Raw genomic sequence first — 15,911 nt, 5'->3', positions numbered from 1 at the left:
TGTAGGGAATAGTTCTGGAGGTCTTGGCTACTCCAGTTTGGGGCTTCTCCTGTCATCAGTAGGTTCATACAATGGTGCAGAAGTGCTGAGTACGAGAGGAAAAGAGAAACTGGGAGTTACTTCACTTCTGTCTTCACCTTCTGATTGAAAAGGACAAGTGCATATCTCTAAACTTAAACAAGGTGCTTGCTTGGCCTCTGTACCAAGGGTTTGTTTCATTGTATGGTTCAGATGTGTGCAAATCATTTCTAATCAAAGGTTTTACATCTGAATGTGGCAGTTTCTATGGTAATGGTTTAAGTTCTGATTTTTGGGGCTGTCCAAAGCTGCTGCTGATCATGCCATTTGTATGCATCATGGTAAAAGGTTTGTTGACCCTTCATTTCCTTCGTTTGAACTTTTTTGATCAGAGGTGGTAGGAGAGTTCAATTCTTTATTCAACCTCTGTTTCCCCAATGGCGATTGTAAAATAGGTTACAAGACCCCATGTCTTGGTTTTTTCAATAATGTAGACATAATGTAACTATCCAGTGTTCAAAGTCTGTGTAAAATGCCCCACACCATACAAAAGGTGGAGAAAACTCTTTTGGCTAATCATTCGAGTGACATGCTCATAATTACTGTATTGAGATGCAATATGCATGACTGAAAAACATAATTTTGGCCTGCAAGTACCATGTTTTCTACCCCGTCCTCCTTTTTTTTGAATTCTTCAAAAGGTGAACTGACCTGGAGGAAAAAATATACCAGGCTACTTTGCTGCTACTTAAATTGGTTTGCTCAAAGAGACGGGTTTTATGTTGGTCGTCCTCACCCCCACCAAAGAATGCAGGGTTTGAGTGCACTCCAAGCTCCAATGCTTGGACGTTGATAGGTGGGTTTTCTAAGTTTGTGGATGAATAAGTGATTCATTCTTTTTCATAAAAATTCACTTGTTGGAGTACACAACGAGTACTGTATAAAGTTTTCACATGTACCAAACTAGCTGAAAACAGTACTGTAAAGCAGATTTTGATTTTAAAGAATAAATATATGTAGTCTTTTATTTTTCAGTTTGTATTTGTTTTCTAATATTTTGCCTGTACTTCCCACACAGGGCAGTTTCTCTGCATTTGTTTCCAGCCTGTGATTATTAATCAGGACTGAGTACCTGGATTATCTGATCTTGTGTGGTTTTTAGAAGCAGGTAAGTAGAGAAGAAGCTCTCTTGAAAGTATACATTTTTTCCCACAAATTCCAAAATATCACTTGCATTTATTCCATCTAATTTCTTTAGGGCTAAGATCTCTCTGGAAAGCATGTAGGTTAACTACTAGCATTGCCACTAACTTTCTTGCCATATATAAAGCAAAGAAGATAGTTGCGAGTGTTTGTATGAATGATTCTTCTTGGTAATGTTATACAGTATGGAGTACTTTAACATAAGGTATGGCCTAGGGATGTGAATGGTTATCTCTCTCTCTCTTCTCCCTCTTAGTCTCACCATGACCCAATTGATCACACTGTTAAGGGATTGCTTTCTTGATTTTTTTTTTCTTTTTTTTTTTTCTTAATTTCACCCATCTCCAATATACCTTCTTGTTTTAATCAGTTTCAGTCTTCCCTTTGGGAATATGGTTGCTAGGTTCTGGCATTCCTTCCCCTTCTTACGAATTGCTGAGCCAGGTTTTGCTGGTGGCTTTTATTTCCCTTTAATTATTTGTATTGCTCTTTAACTTTTGTGTTTGTCCAACTTTTTAGGGAGGGCTGAGTAACATACTCTACAGGAAGGGGTTAGTTGGCTTCTCAGGTGAAGAATAAATCTTGCAGTTTTCACTGATAGATGGCGTGCCCTTTAATACTGAGTCTTTAAAAAAGTTGGGGTGTTTTATTGTTCCTTGTTGCCACACCATCACTTCTTTTTCAAAGGGAAACCTAATCTCCGGGTGTGAGGAAGTGTTCTCCTTTGACTTTTTCCATCCTTGATGTCAAACCAACTTAGTCACTCCACTGAAAGATCAAGCAATTGAATTTGTTGTCCTTACCATTTTCTAGTTTTAGTGCTTAATGTTTGTGTTTGTTTCTCTTTTTCTGTTAACCTTCCTCCTCTTCACTGTTGTCTTTCTCTCCGTCTATTCCAGTTTCTGTTCTTGTCTGTTTTCTGGCTTTTCTCCGATTTACAGAGAAAGTGAAGATGGGTTGCCTCCCTTCCACAGTTAGATAACTTGTAAATGTGTAGGATTTCTCTTGGTTAGAGTGGGGCAGAAGTGGTATTTCTCTCTGGATATTTTCATATAGTGCCACCTCCTGGTAGATAATTCATGTAACATCTCCAATTTTAAACCATCCACATGTCTGGTAACTTTTGTGGGGAAGTCAACTATTCTTTATTGTTGGAAGATTTTTTTTTTTCTCTCCACTGAAATATCTTATTTGACCATTCATGGTTTGCAATTATAAGGGAACACCTGACACCCAAAATAGATTTGATGAGCATATTGTAGGAACCATCTTTACTTTCTGAATTTAACGTTAAGAACTTACTTTCACTGACTCTGAATAAACTAGTGTGCAGAATGTGTTTATTAATAATGGAGGACTGTAGTTGAAAAATTATCCTGTTGCTTGGTAAGGGTCAGATTTATGGTATTTAAGCCATGACCATACATTTCTGCAACAAAGTTGGTGTAACGGTGGGAGGTAGCGTTTGGAGACATCCCCCCCCTTCCCACGTCTTCATTTCTAATATACTTTACTCCTGGTAGAAAACTTAATCAAGTCATAAGGAAGAAGATGCTGAAATATACAATTCCCTGTCCTACAAAAAATGTAACATGTCAGTTTGAAAAAGATACTCCATTCCTTTTTATAAATTGCCAAGTTAGAACACGAATAAAGGGACAAAATTTGGGGAACCACATTTCATTAGAACTGTGCTGGACCATAGGGCTAAGTAAAGTTAGCTAATATACATGCTCCATCTGTTCTCCACCTTTGATGTGATTATTACAAAAGAAAAAAAATCCATGGGCTGGTGGAATTAAATCGGTTACTGTTGAGATAATCCTTTCACTTCCTTCTTGGAATTCTTTCCTCTTCTCATGAACTTCATGTCATAAGAGAGATTAGCTGAACTAAAAGTGATGTGACCAAGAGTCTGCTCTTCTGTTTGAAACAGATCCTGTGGGCTGCTGGGCATTCTTGCTTCTCTTTTAAAGAGAATAAGAGATGAAAGATACTTAGAATCATGCAGAATTGAGCCTTGTTTTTTTGTAGTCAGTATAAGCCTTTCTCGCTCATGATCTTTGTCCATATAATTTAATCCCACATCTGTTGTGAAGGACACATGGCTGCTCTATGCCCTTCCTTAACCAGCTTGAATGGAGTAAGTCCAACCAGCTCAAACTGCCAGGCTGATGATGGGTTTAGTTTCCAAATGCATTGTTTTTGGTTTGGTTTTCACAAAGTGAAGTACTGCAAAGACTCCTTTCTGCCTGCCAACAGGAAGACCCTAAGTATCCTGAGCCATCCAAATCGGGAAGCATTCTGTCCTTCTGGTGGAAAATAGGTTGCTATGGAAATAGACTTTTCAGATTATGCATACCTAATCTAAGCTCTTCTAAATAATCACATCATTTGATTCTGGTCCTGTTCTATCTTCAGGAGTCTCGGGAGCTGGCAGGAGGGTAATGAACCGTGAGGGTGTCCCCGGGAAGAGTCCGGAGGAGATGTACATTCAACAGAAAGTGAGAGTCCTACTCATGCTTAGGAAGATGGGATCAAATGTAAGTATCGTGAATTTCTTGAGACCAGATATCACATCTTGTCTGGGATGGTTTAGATGAGGATCTTGCCTTGAGCAGGGGGTTAGACTAGATGATTTCCTGAGGTCCCTTCCAGCCCTGCTTTTTTCTGATTCTTTGACCTGGGCCTTCTACCATCTTGTCATGGAATCTGAAAAAACTGGGATGCTCATACTGGTTGTCTCTAAGGCTATAGGGGAGGGGTTGTGTGGTCTGGTGGAGAAAGTTAGAAGTCAAAATACTATTTTAATGGCAGTCCGGAAAATTTGCCTTGGGCTCTGAGAGTCAAACCAGCCTCTCTTCCTTGCATGTTGTCAGCAACCATGGAGTCTATTAGAAGGCCAAAAAACATTCCTGGCTATGTCTTACGCTTAACCTCATTTAGGTTTGCATGAATTTTAAGGGTTTGATATGGACACAGAGGAAAGGGGAAGTCATTCTATCCAACCTTATGATAGCACACTTTTAAAATGACTGTGGTTTGGAGGGATAAGTATTCCCTGTTCATGAAATGAGAAGCCTTCACATTTGTAAGTGGATGGTAGCAAAAGAAGAGTTGGGGCAGCTGGAGCTAAACACTTAAAGTGAGTTAATTGTACCTGGGTAGATGGGTAGGTGATAGTGATATTTCTTGGTAGGCGAAGGTCTCTTCACACTGATTCATTTGTTCACATTTCCAGTTGACTGCCAGTGAAGAGGAGTTCTTACGGACGTATGCAGGTGTAGTGAATAGCCAACTTAGCCAACTTCCTCAACACTCTATTGATCAGGGTAAGTACCATGGCAGGGTGAGAAGGGAGTGACTGCCTAGTACTTCTGGCTTATACATTTGTTTCTGTATAATCGGTTTTTCCAATCTGCAGGAGTCTTTCCACCCGCAACATGGGTAAGGAAAACATCTTTTTAAAAGGAAAATGACTAAAATCTGCAGATACTGGCAAAGCGATTTGGCAAAGATGTACTGTCAGAACTAGTTTTAATTTACTTTTTAAATTATCACATTTTTAATTTGACTCTGTCTGTCTGTAAGGCACTTCTGTCGCATGTGTATCTTTACCAAAAAAAACATTTTTCATAGATGGTAGGGTCGGAAGGGACCTGAGCAGATCATCAAGTCCGACCCCCTGCCTTGTCAGGAAGGAGTACTGGGGTCAAACGACCCCGGCAAGGTGTTCATCCAGCCTCCTCTTAAAGACTCCCAGGGTAGGAGCCAGCACCACTTCTCTTGGATGTTGGTTCCAGATCCTAGCCGCCCTGACTATGAAGTAGCACCTCCTGATATCTAGCCTAAATCTACCCTCTGCCAGCTTGTGACCTTTATTTCTTGTCACTCCTGGTAGCGTTCGGGGGAACATGGACTCCCCCAATGCCTGCTGGTCCCCCCAACCAGTTTGTAAATGGCCAATAGGTCCCCCCCTCAGCCTTCTCTTGTGGAGGCTGAACAGGTTCAGGTCCCATAGCCTCTCCTCGTAGGGCCTTCCCCCTGATCATGCGGGTGGCCCTCCTCTGAACATTCTCCGTGTTGTCCACATCCCTCCTGAAGTGCGGTTGCCAGAACTGGACGCAGTACTCCAGCTGCGTCCTGACCAGTGTCGCATAGAGGGGGAGGATCACCTCCTTGGACCTGCTTGAGATGCATCAGTGGCCTTCCTGACCACATCCCCACACTGTCAGCCCATGTTCATTTTGGCATCAGTAATGACTCCAAGATCCTTTTCTGCTTCTGCACTGACGAGAAGGGAGTTCCCCAGCCTGTAGGTATTTAACAAGTGCAAAGATGTGGCCAGAAGAAAAAGAAGGTAATTTTGCAGGTCTTTCTCTCAGTGGCTGGAGAAAGTCATTCAGCTTGGACTCAAGATACTGTCCTTTCTTCAAATTGATCTGAACTTTGGCAGTGCCTTATCCATAAAAAACTGGAATTGTATAATCCTTTGGCATGTCTTTTAGGCTCAAAAGAGAAAACAGTGATATTTGGTAGGATGGAGAGACCCTCTACATTCTGCTTGCTTGTTATGAAGTTGGTCTTGGTCTTCTTTTCAGGATGGGTTTGCTTGCCTTCTGCCAATTGGGCAAGATGCTGAGTGTAAAATAATTTTATGTTCCAATATTTAGTGAATAACATTTCACCTAGTTCCTTCTTGTGAAGAGGAGACGTACACAGTTCATGTCTTCGACTAAACTGTGGATGAGCTTTACTGTGGTTGCATTTCAGAGATGGTGAAGTAGATTATAGAAGTACCTAGAATCCATTAGGATAGCATGTGCTTTGTCAAACAGCATTGCTCATCATCATCACTACTTGAAATATTGAAGGCCAAATTCTATCAACTGTCTTCATGCATATAACTTCCCAGTACCTTACTGTAACTGAGTATGGCCTGATTGTTTGTTGTATAAGGTCACTCCTGCGGTCCCTTCGAACCCTTTATGACAGTTGAAGTTCAGGCATGTAAATAGTGTTTACCACTCAAACTTCATTTATCTCCTGTGGTGTAGCTCATCTGCTTGAGCAGATGATGAGCTAGTTTTCGTCACTGTCTTTATCACTAGAAAAATCTTTGGTTATTGATATGGACACGTGGACAAGTCACTGTGAGACTAAACACACTTGCTAGTTAGCTTGTCTCAGCCGTTCTGCAGCAGCTGGTCCACGTGCACATTCTCACCACTAGTAAATGCAGCATAGCTTTCCCTTCGGTGAAAGAACGTAGCTACTAGGGATTTACCATTTGGTTGAGTGCATTGGGCAGTTACAATTGAGTGACTGCACTGGAAAGTCCTGGATCTGTACCTTGCGGTAATCCTCTCATATGCTCATGTTCTAGGTTGTAGGTGTCAGAGTGCACAAAGTGTAATGTGCCTTTCTGGAAAGGGAGAAGGGGTAAGTTTCCTAGCGGAAGGTAGCTCTACTCCTCTGTTCATTGCTGTTCTTAAAGATGTGCAAGCACGTAATGAGTTGCCTTCTCTCATTGACCATTTTATTTTTCTCAAGGTCACTGGACAGATTTCTCAGGTGGTAATGGTTTTGCAAGAAATATTAATCCATTAAGGTAAAGTGTTAAGCAGTTAAGGCCCATAATAGCCTTATAGCTAGTCACCAAAAAAACAACTCGCTATGAATGGGAATACCTCATGAAGCTACCTTTGCTTGAGAGGGCTAGGGGGAACCTGGCCGACTGGAATCAAACAGTGGTGAAAAGTAAATTGCCCTTTCAGTGTTGGTAACCTAAGCTGTATCATCGTAAGCGAGTTGTCTGAGATGGCTACCTTTTCCAGTTAGATCTGTGTAGGGCTTTATACAATGAGGCTAAGGCCTCTATTTTGGTAATACCTGTTAATTTTTCATTATTTTTGTATGAACAATGCTTCAACAGGTGCAATGGTAAGATGAATAATTTTAATATTTTGACTTGTTAACTAACTGAATATATATAACCTTGTATTTGGAAAAGAGCATGAGCTGCAAGGCATGTGTTTTCTCTGTATTCTCTCTGTTTGGGCATGTTGTAACAGAAAATAAGAGGGAAAGGTGAAGATAAATTCCTAATCGTGCAGTGGATTCCTACTGCTTGTGATGTTTTAATTAATACACCTGCAGGCAGCTGTTTGATTGCTCTGAAGCAAGAACTAACACAGAATAAACTGGCATCACATTCCCCCCACCCCCACTTATCTTATTTAACCCACATGTGTAAAAGGAATGGCATGTCAGCCTAATGGACTCTTATACTGACAGTAGTTCAGCACTAGGAGAGCCAGGCTGAAGTTAGAACAGAGCAACATGAGGGATTTATGCTCATCTGAGGTTTCATATTATATTTCTCTACATTGTGTAGCAAGACCTTACTAGAGCATAAATAGGGCCCAAATTGGTGTGACGGTCCATGAAATAACTTGATGGTTGGAGTTGTTTAATGCCCGTAGTGCATGATGATTCAATGAAAGTTTCTAGCTTATGCTACACTGCCACCATGCATCCAGCAAGAACTTTTAAGATGTGACATTGTTGGAGAGGGATGCCTTGCCACAAAGTTTCCAGGTTTGTTTTGGTACCCTGTGAACCAAGGGTCAGCAGCGTTTTTGGGCGAAGTGCCAAAAACACCCACAACCTCAACTTGTAAGATGTTGGTGTGCCATGGGCGGATGGCGGAGGAGCCGGGAGGGGCCTGATGGTTGATGTGGCAGTGCAGTCCCATCCCCTTCCCTGCCATCTGCTCCGAGGCACGTGTGCCAAGCAAAACGCTTTCACACGTCATGCTCTGGTACCTGTGCCAGGAATTGCCTGCCCCTGCTATAAACTATTTCTTACGCTGTTTTTATTAGGTAATATATTGTGTGATCTACTTTGGATCATCAGATTTGTTTTATTTTTTGGTTACTCATGATAAAAATGAAGCGGGGCTTAGTCATTTCTTACATCTTCATGGTAAACAATTCTCTGGTACAGGTTTAATTGTCTAATCCTAATTTCTAAATTTGTCCTTTATCCAGCTTCCTTTTTTCCCTTCTGATGTGCATTGTACCCTCTCAGATTCATGAGTTTTGGATTTAATGAGGAAACTGTTTAAAGAGCTGAGAACTAAGTTGGACATAGGTTTTAAAAAAAGTGCAAGTCATTTAGAAAACCATTCTACTTGCAGCATGCACAGGCTTACCTTTTAGTTTAAATTTTCATGATCATTTTTTGCTCTCCTGGGAGATCGATGCAAATAATCATAGGAAATATTTGTGCAGCTCGGCCAAGAGCAACTAAACTTTTCTGCCTGTCAAGCAAAAATGCATTTTTTCAAAAACTTTAGGAAGCTGATGTAATATTTCTTAACTGAATATGACTGAAGAGATCTAGCCTTATACAAGTGAGACTTTTCTGCTTTATCTCCCTAACCAATTATGCCTCTGCACAGTCCCTATGTAGAAGTATGCTGAGTGACCTGACCATGGAGGGTCTAAGACCAGTCAGAAGATACTCTGATTGGTCTTAATTCTGCTGGAAGATCGAAAAACCATGGACTTCAGACAAGCTATAAAACTGGGAAATTTAAACATTGAGAAGATTGAAATTTCCAGTTGTTTTTATCACGATTAGTTAACAGAATCTCAAAATAGAGGCCAAAAAATTTTCAATTAAAATGTCTAAGGGAGACTACAACCTTGAAATAAAAGATAGATAGGCCAACAATTACTGTATGGTTCAACATTTATGGGCTCAGTGTACGTAAGATACAGGAACTATACTTCATACATCTTTCAAAGAAGAGGATATTTTTGTTCTGTATTTGAAAAGACACCTACTGATTTCCACCCCCCCCGCTGCTAACTTCCTTTATAGATCTGAAAGACTCTCGAGAGATTCTGCATATGGCCCTAATACTTCTTTCCTGACAGTGAATTTGTCTCTGGTGGTACATTCTTTCACATCTAATGATATCACTCCTGTCTGTCTTGAGAGATCAGATCCTCCTGACTGATCCATGTCTCCCATTTCATTTTGTAGTAAGACTGGCAACATCACACACAGAAAATCCTCCTCCTCAGAGTGAAGGGAAAAAAAATTGCCATCTAGCCAGAAAGAAACAAGAGGGTTCTCTTGATATTCAAATTGGACACCCCTTGGGTTAAGTAAAAGGGTGCTCTATGGAGAACAGGAGTTCAATACGACAGGTATCCTGACCAAATCTCAGTTGTTTTAAGGGGAGGAAATAGGAGGCTTTATTCTGTCATAAATGCATGGAGATAGTAACACTTTTTTTTTTCAATTTTCACCATTCCTGCATTAATCTTTCCAGATAAACTACTTTCCATCTAAGTATGTTGCTGTAGTGTTGCTTGTTTTGTTTGTTTTCCCCTGTGACATCATTTTCGGGGCGCACGTTGCTGTGATGGAACAGCCAAAGGTTACATCAGACGCTGTCAAGTTAGGTGTAGTAACGGTAGGAAAAAGACGAGTCAATTAGGGAGCCTTCGAAAGCAGTAGTTTTCAGCCTTTTTCATTTGTGGACCCCTAAACATTTCCAAATGGAGGTGCGGACCGCTTTGGAAATTTCAGATGGAGGTGCTGACCCCTTTGAATTGTAAATGTGGGTGTTCATGGACATTTGACTGATGATAGTCATATTGCACAAACCCCTTAGACAGTCTGTGGACCCCCAGGGGTTGAAAACAGGTTGAAAACCACTGTTCTGATGTAACTGAGATACTCAACGATGGCAAGGGCTACCTTGAAATTTGACATGTTAAGGGAGGGTCCCTCTCCGCTAGATGGCAGCATCTCTTGCTGTAAAACCCCGTTCTAAGTACACACACTGAGGTACTTAAAATTTTTAATTTATTCTTTAAAACTGCTTAAAGGAATTTCTTTTGTTCTCCTCCCTTGCTTTTCTCTCATGGGATCGTCTCTGTCATATATTTTTTAGCCTTGGCTGCAAGTTGCTTTCAGCACAAACATGAAAGGATTTGTTCAAAGAGGGGTATGTGAATTTTTTTGGCCCACCTGCAAAAATGAAGCAGCTCATTGGGTATACTCTTCCTTTCTAGCAGTGGGACAGAAGAAAGGCATTTTTCAGTCTTATTTGTCTCATGACATCTGCACACAGGCTCGCCAGCAGGAGGCTTTGAATTTGTGGCACCATTTCTCTCCAGTGGAAGAAAGTATGTTGTAAAGCCACCGAGACCCTCACCATTGAAATGGTGCAATGGAAGCAGAGGCAGGCTAACATGATACCTTTCAGAACGAATTGCAACTGCATTTTGCTGTAGGTTGTCTAAATCTTGACTTTGTGAGAACCAAGTAATTTTTTAGAGGTTTGCAACAAACTCCTAGTTCCTCCTCCTTTTTACCTATTTAACTTAAAGATAGATGCAAGTATAGTGCAAATATTACCTGCATATCTTCCTGCCAAAGGGGTAAGGACAGAGCTGGACTTAGGGGTAGGTGATGTGGTCAGGGTGGTGCCAGACACAATCACATGTGTGAGCAGCCCATGTTCACAGCAGTGTTGTTCTCCCCTTACCCAGCCCTGGCCAATTCTTTCCCCCCCCAGCAGGAGAAGCCATGCCCAGCCCAGCCTGCCCACTGCCTCCAGTCACTGCTCAGGAGGTGCAGAGCGGGCATGTGCAGGCAGGGTGGTGCCTGCTCCCGTCTGCCCGCTTTGCTTCCACATGGCAGCAGTGATACCTGCCCACCTGCCTGGTGCACCATGCCACTCTGCCTCCCTGCTGGACTGTGCCCCATGCCCCTGCCCACCTGCCTCTGTCTACAACAGCACTGCTGACTTTGGGGGGTGAGGAGGGGGGAGTGCCAGTGCAAAAAAAAAGTTTGCCCAGGGCACCATTTTCCCTAAGGCCAGCTCTGGGTAAAGGAATAAGATTTCCCATTTCTCAGAAGTGAATAGGAAGCAGATACGTAACTGATTATTTCAAGATGAAATGAAAGTTATACTGAGATATGATGAGGGTTTATAATGTAGTCCTTGTATCCCAGCCTTAGATATACTTTTTAGGAAACTTCTTAGAAAAACTATTTTTTCTGTATAGTTTTCATAGACTATGAAATTTGTTTTTGTTTGCTGCCTTTTGCTCAAAGCACTGCATGTCTAATGATGTACTGTGTCATTATAGCATTGGTGTGTATTTGTTAGTTTTATTTTCAAGATCCTAAATAGGTAAATATTACTGTTTTGAAAACAGAAAAATAAGTAACAGAGGACACACTTGTTGACCAAGGTTGCATAACATCAGCAGGAGCATAACTATGGGTGGAAGAGTGGGGTACCAGCCACGGGTGCCAATTTCTAGGGACCAGAATGGCAGCCCTTGGGGGGCCCGCAGTGCAGGGGCTGCTGCAGCCAGTCTGCAGGGAACTTGTGTCATGGCAGATGAGACTCTCCCCTTGCTCCCCACCCTAGCGTTCAGCACAGTGCAGCGTCCAGCTTTTTTTTCTTAGCTTTTGTCTTGAGTGCCTGAATTGTTTTTGCATGAAATTTTTTCAGAATTGTTTCGCTTGAGGTAAATGCGCAGTAATGAAGACTTCTCCCCCAAACAATTAAAGTTGGGAAAAATAATTAAGAACAAGGTGTTATAATTGAAAGTGCTACCCAACCTTAGTAAATGTTCTTACAAGGTCTGTCTGTTGTAAGGGACCCTGTTGTGCAGCTCAGGTTATTCTGTGGAATTAACTTTTCCGTTCTGCTGTCCTCCGAGTTGAAGTACAAGGATCCAGGACTGTAGCATAATGAGGATAACTGTTATATGGCAAAACTCTTTAAAGAGTGGGTTCTCACAGGACCTATAGATAGATGTCTACTTAGCCCAGTCCCCTGGACTACCAAGTTTAAAAGCAGCTCTTTCATTATCCAAGGAGGACAGTAAATTTTATGCTAAGAAGAATGGAAAGAACTTTCTGTACAGAGCAGAATGGTGTGCTGCCTCCTGGGAAGATTGGATAAGCTTTTGAAATCAGTGAGCAGAGATCAATTGGTATGATGCATTGTTTGTGCTAGGGAGACTGTTTGATTTAATACTTCAAGAGGGAACTGAATGACATGTCAAGAACAAAATTTCTTGGGGCACCAGCAAAAGAGAAAATTGTTTAATTGTCAGTGTACCAATTTTAGGAGACTTGGTTGAATTCATGCTCAAATGAATGTTATTTAGTTTGTATTACTATAACCCTGTGGGGGAAGCCATTTGTGATGGGGATATTAATACTCCTTCTCAGTCACAATTCAGACGCATTCTAATGGATAAAGCACAATAGGGGTTATTAGCTGGTGTCTGCTGCAGATGATCACATTATTATTATATTTATTATGTGCAAAAAAAATTGAAGTCCAAACCAGAAATACATGAACTGGAGCTATAAAAATCCCATTTTACAAAATTGAAAACAATTGCGCCAGCAGAGAGGGAGAAAATTTCAGTAGGAAAGTGTGAATGATACAATTGGCAACTGAAGTAACACTTGACTACATATCCAGAACACCACAATGGAAAGAGAAAGCTATAATGTTAATAAGACTAGATTGGTTTTGAGAAGTAACAGCACTTATAAAGAACGTATTTAAATCAATGGAAAAAATGATGATGGCAGATGGTAAAAATGAAAGGTGTTAGTAATGAACTCCTACTAAGGAGGCACTCTTTGGGCAACAGAGTTAAGGACAGTAAGGAGTTTTTTTTTAAATATGTTGGGAACAAAAAGTATTCTAACAATCGGATTGGTCCATTACTAGGTGGAAATTAGATAATTGTCAAAGTTAGAAAAGTTACCTAGTTAACAGGTTCTCTTCTGTGTTCAAAGGAAGTTTGATGATAGTGATGATGTAGTAGTGTTATATAAGATAAAGTACTTTCCATTCCTGTAATAATTAAGGAGGTTGTTAAGCAGCTGCTAGTACAACTAGATTTTTCTTTAACTGGCTGTGCTGAGTAATTTGGGTCTGAGAATTTGAAGAAAGCAGGTATTGGATAAGTTGCATCAAAACAAATTTTTTTAAAATTGTGTTTGGCCTCTTTCAACCATTGTGCTCACTTTGGCAGCACATATTAAAATTGGCTTTCAGTAAATTTTGGAACATTGCAGAAGTTAAAAGTGATGCAAAGAAAGCTAATATGCCAGTATTTTTAAGGGTATACAGAACAATCCCATGCAAAATAATGGATTGATTGATGAGAATAAAAATAATACAGAAACATATTAAGATATATGAAAAATAGGATGGCCCACTATTAAGATTAGAAATCTGGTTGATAAAGATTCATGAAGTAAACTAACATTTCTGTAAGGCATTTAATTTGGTACTGCAAGACATTTGAAATAAGAAACTAGCAAGAGACAAAATCAATATGGCATGCACTAAATGGATTAACAACTGGATTAAAGGGATCAAAACCTAATTTGTAGGTCCCAGTAGAGTCAGGAATCTTCATCAAGTGGGCGTGTTTCTAGAAGGGCCCTCCAGCCCCTGGCTCTGCTTGCTATGCTTTTATATTTCCATCAATGACTTGGAAGGAAGGGACATTACTACTGTACTTAGTTTGCAGACAGCAGGTTCAGAATATCATGACATTAAAGACGGTAGGTCACTGATAAGGAATAGTCTCGATCACTTTAATAAACTGGAGGCAAGCTAACAAGTAAGGTGGTGAGACATGGGGTCATGCAGCTATGGACAAAAAATGTTGGCCATATTTAGAAGATAGGGAATGCTTCCCTGCAAAGCAGTGACTTTGAAAAAGCCTTGGAGGTCATGGTTGTGTTCTGTTTTCAGCAGAACACAAACTCCCAGTGTGATGTGCTGGGGCCAGAAGAACTAATGTGATCCCTGGATATAAAAGTAGGAGAAAAGAGGTGATATTAGCTTCTTGCTACAGCTGGTCAGAACTTTTTCAGTGAAGCAGTTCTCTGCAGGAAAACATGGGTTTGACAAAACCAACTTTTTCTGTGTGTTGGGGAAACAGTAAGGCAGAACATATAGCCTTTTTTGTATACCAGATGGGAAGATTTTCTTCCAATTGAGGATTTAAAAGATATATTACACCTCCTGAGCAGCTCTAGTATCTGGTACTAATGCAGCCATTACTAGAACGCTCTGTCTTGTTCTGGTGTCCCCACTGCAAGAAAGATGTTGCAGAATTGGAGAGCCCTCAGAGAAGAGCAACAAGAATGATTACAGAATGGAAAAGAATGTCATGTAGCTAAATGTTCATGAGCCTAAATCTGTTCAGCTAGTCTCCGAGGAGGTTGAAGGTGTGATTGGATCAGTAGAGGTACCAAGAGTACCTTTTGATAACAGACATCTCTTCATTTTAACAGACAAAGGTATAATGAGATCTAATGCTTAGAAACTGAAGCTAGAGAAGTGCAGAAATAGAAGAGGCACAAATTATTAATAGTGAGGGAAACTTACCAGTTTATGAAGGGTTGCGATGAATTTACCATTGCTGGAAGCTTCAATACCTAGATTGGTTGCCTTTCTACAAGGTATGCTCTAGTTGGACTACAGCTAGTGGATTTCATAGATTTCTAGGGTCAGAAGGGACCTTGTAGATCATCGAGTCTGACCCCCTGCTCTAGGCAGGAAAGAGCTCTGGGGTTAAATAACCCTAGCTAGATGCCCATCTAATCTCTTCTTGAACACCTCCAAGGTAGGGGAAAGCACCACCTCCCTTGGAAGCTCAGTCCATATTTTGGTAACCCTCACCATAAAGAATTTCTTTCTGATATCCAATCTAAATCTACTCTCCTTTAGTTTGTGGCCATTATTTCTAGTAACCCCGAGGGGCGCCCTGGTAAACAGAGTATCCCCTATTCCCTGCTGACCCCCTCCCCCGGTGAGTTCGTAGACAGCCACAAGATCACCTCTCAGCCTTCTCTTGCGGAGGCTGACGAGGTTCAGGTCCCTCAGTCTGTCTCCATAGGATCTTACCTGCAGGCCCTCAGCCATATGAGTAGCCCTTCTCTGAACCTGCTCAAGGTTATCCACATCCCTCTTGAAGTGCAGCGCCCAAAACTGGACACAGTACTCCAGCTGCGGCCTGACCAATGCCGCATAGAGGGGAAGTATCACCTCCCTAGACCTGCTCGTGATGCACCTACTAATGCATGGGCGGGCAATTATTTTGAGCGGAGGGCCGCTTACCCAGTTTTGGCAAGCTGTTGAGGGCCACATGGGTAGCCCCACCCCTTGACAGGTGCTCTGCCCCCTGATCACCATCTTGGGACCAACGTCCCAATGTCTTGGGACCAATGTCCCAGGGCCAGCATTGGTGGGGCCCAAAGCAGGGTGCAGGCTGGCAGGGGTCCATGGAGCCGGGCTGGGCTGCACCAGCAGGGAGAGGGGGGAGCTGGCCCGGCTCCATAGAGCCCCTGCCAGCTGGGACCCCGCACTCCTGCCACCCTGCTCTGGGTCCCACCGGCACTGACCCCAGGACACCGGTGCGGACTCTGTGCTCCCACTGGCTCCCCACCCGTTCACACCCGGTGCCCCCCAACCGCGGTACAGGCAGGGGGCAGCGCACAGCCCTGACCCCCCGTTCACCAGCAGGGAAAAAGCTGGTGCTGAGCGTGGGGAAAAGTGGCCCCTCGCCTGCCCCATTGCAGGCACTCGCAGCCCACGTGGGGCCGGCTGG

The 15,911-nt window shown here is 42.0% G+C and overlaps 1 protein-coding gene across 1 annotated transcript in view; it reads left to right on the top strand.

Moving 5' to 3' along the window:
* The first annotated feature begins 1,096 nt into the window (after positions 1–1,096).
* CTNNBIP1 (catenin beta interacting protein 1) overlaps positions 1,097–15,911 on the top strand; it is a 32,957-nt gene continuing 18,142 nt past the window's right edge. Inside the window, exons 1-3 of the mRNA XM_006016146.2 lie at positions 1,097–1,186; positions 3,643–3,764; positions 4,463–4,553. Of these exons, the coding sequence (XP_006016208.1) occupies positions 3,669–3,764; positions 4,463–4,553 (187 nt within the window). The 5' untranslated portion in view covers positions 1,097–1,186; positions 3,643–3,668. The remainder of the gene's footprint in view (positions 1,187–3,642; positions 3,765–4,462; positions 4,554–15,911) is intronic.

This window comes from Alligator sinensis, unplaced genomic scaffold (assembly GCF_000455745.1).
Source record: "Alligator sinensis unplaced genomic scaffold, ASM45574v1 scaffold366_1, whole genome shotgun sequence".
Taxonomy (NCBI): Eukaryota; Metazoa; Chordata; order Crocodylia; family Alligatoridae; genus Alligator; species Alligator sinensis.
The sequence above is the reverse complement of the archived record's forward strand: the minus strand, read 5'-3'. Positions and strand labels throughout refer to the sequence as shown.